At 43.3% G+C, this 1,375-nt stretch overlaps 1 protein-coding gene across 4 annotated transcripts in view; it reads right to left on the bottom strand.

Annotated features, from left to right (window-relative positions):
* The window catches only part of ARIH2 (ariadne RBR E3 ubiquitin protein ligase 2), a 67,600-nt gene that overhangs the window by 25,111 nt on the left and 41,114 nt on the right, over window positions 1–1,375 (bottom strand). For all 4 annotated transcript variants that reach the window (XM_023519535.1, XM_012811931.2, XM_023519534.1 and 1 more), the window contains one exon: window positions 1,105–1,172. In XM_023519535.1, the coding sequence (XP_023375303.1) occupies window positions 1,105–1,172 (68 nt within the window). The remainder of the gene's footprint in view (window positions 1–1,104; window positions 1,173–1,375) is intronic.

The raw sequence follows: 1,375 nt of genomic DNA, 5'->3' as shown, positions 1-1,375 counted from the left end.
GCTGGGACCACAGGCGCCCGCCACAACGCCCGGCTATTTTTTTTGGTTGCAGCCGTCATTGTTGTTTGGCGGGTCCAGGCTGGATTCAAACCCGCCACCTTAGGTGTATGTGGCTGGCGCCTTAGCCTCTTGAACCACAGGCGCCGAGTCAATTAAAAATTTTTAAAAGAAATCTTTTTAAAAGAAATATGCTATTTATTACAATGAATTCCTCACTTGATGTGTCCAAAAGAAGTAACTGGAGATGCTGATGTACAGAAGGGTACTAATTAAAAATTAAAAATTTGGGGCGGCACCGGTGGCTCAAAGGAGTAGGGTGCCAGCCCCATATGCCAGAGGTGGCGGGTTCAAATCCAGCCCTGGCCAAAAACTGCAAAAAAAAAAAAAATCGTAATGGCAGCCAGGCAAGGTGGCTCATACCTGCAATCTCAGTGTTTGGAAAAGTCCAAATGGAGGATCACTTGAGGCCAGGATTTCAAAACAAGCCTGGGCAACACAGTGAGAATGTATCTCTATTTTTTTTTAATTAGCAGGGCAGGCTCCGCACCTGTAGCTCAAGTGGCTAAGGGGCCAGCCACATACACCAGAGCTGGTGGGTTTGAATCCAGCCTGGGCCTGTCAAATGACAATGACAACTACAACCAAAAAATAGCCAAGCACTGTGGCAGGCACCTGTAGTCCCAGTTACTTGGGAGGCTGAGGCAAGAGAATCTCTTAAGCCCTGTAGTTGGAGGTTGCTCTGAGCTGTGGTACCATGGCACTCTACCAAGGGTGACAGCTTAAGGCTATGTCTCAAAAAAAAAAATTAGCAGGGCAACAAAATAAACCCAAAACAACAAAAACAAAAAAATTAGAAGGACATCCTGATAAGCTGGTCTTCCTAGCTAAAACTGAAAGGCTGAAGCGGGAGGATCACAACCCAAGATTCAGGGTTTTAGTGAGCTATGATCATGCTACTGCACTCCAGCCTCAGTGACATAGCAACTCCGTGCCTCTGGATCAGTCACGTACATTAGAAGTACATACAAAATAATAATCACCACTGGGTGGGTGGTAAAAGGGGGTATTTTAGGCAATATTATCTCCCCACCCCTCAAATCTTACCTGTCCAATATCTCTGAGACTTGCCAGTGGAAATTAACTAATATAAGTTTAGCAACTGAATGAGATACCTAAAAAGAAAAATGAGAAAAATAAAATTATAACCAGTTTCTTTCAGGGTACTATACATTTTGAGAAATAAATAAATTAATGTCTATACCAGGCCTAGGCTTGATTCTAAATTCCTCTTTTGGTTCTCTGCTTTGTCTTTTAAGTTCAGACTCTTTTTTTTTTTTTTTTTTTTTGAGACAGAGCCTCAAGCTGTCCCCCTGGG

The sequence above is a fragment of the Otolemur garnettii genome, unplaced genomic scaffold, assembly GCF_000181295.1.
Source record: "Otolemur garnettii isolate 467f Iridium unplaced genomic scaffold, OtoGar3 scaffold00179, whole genome shotgun sequence".
NCBI classification, from domain to species: Eukaryota; Metazoa; Chordata; class Mammalia; order Primates; family Galagidae; genus Otolemur; species Otolemur garnettii.
Note: the sequence above shows the minus strand (reverse complement) of the source record. Positions and strands in the feature narration are given on the sequence as shown.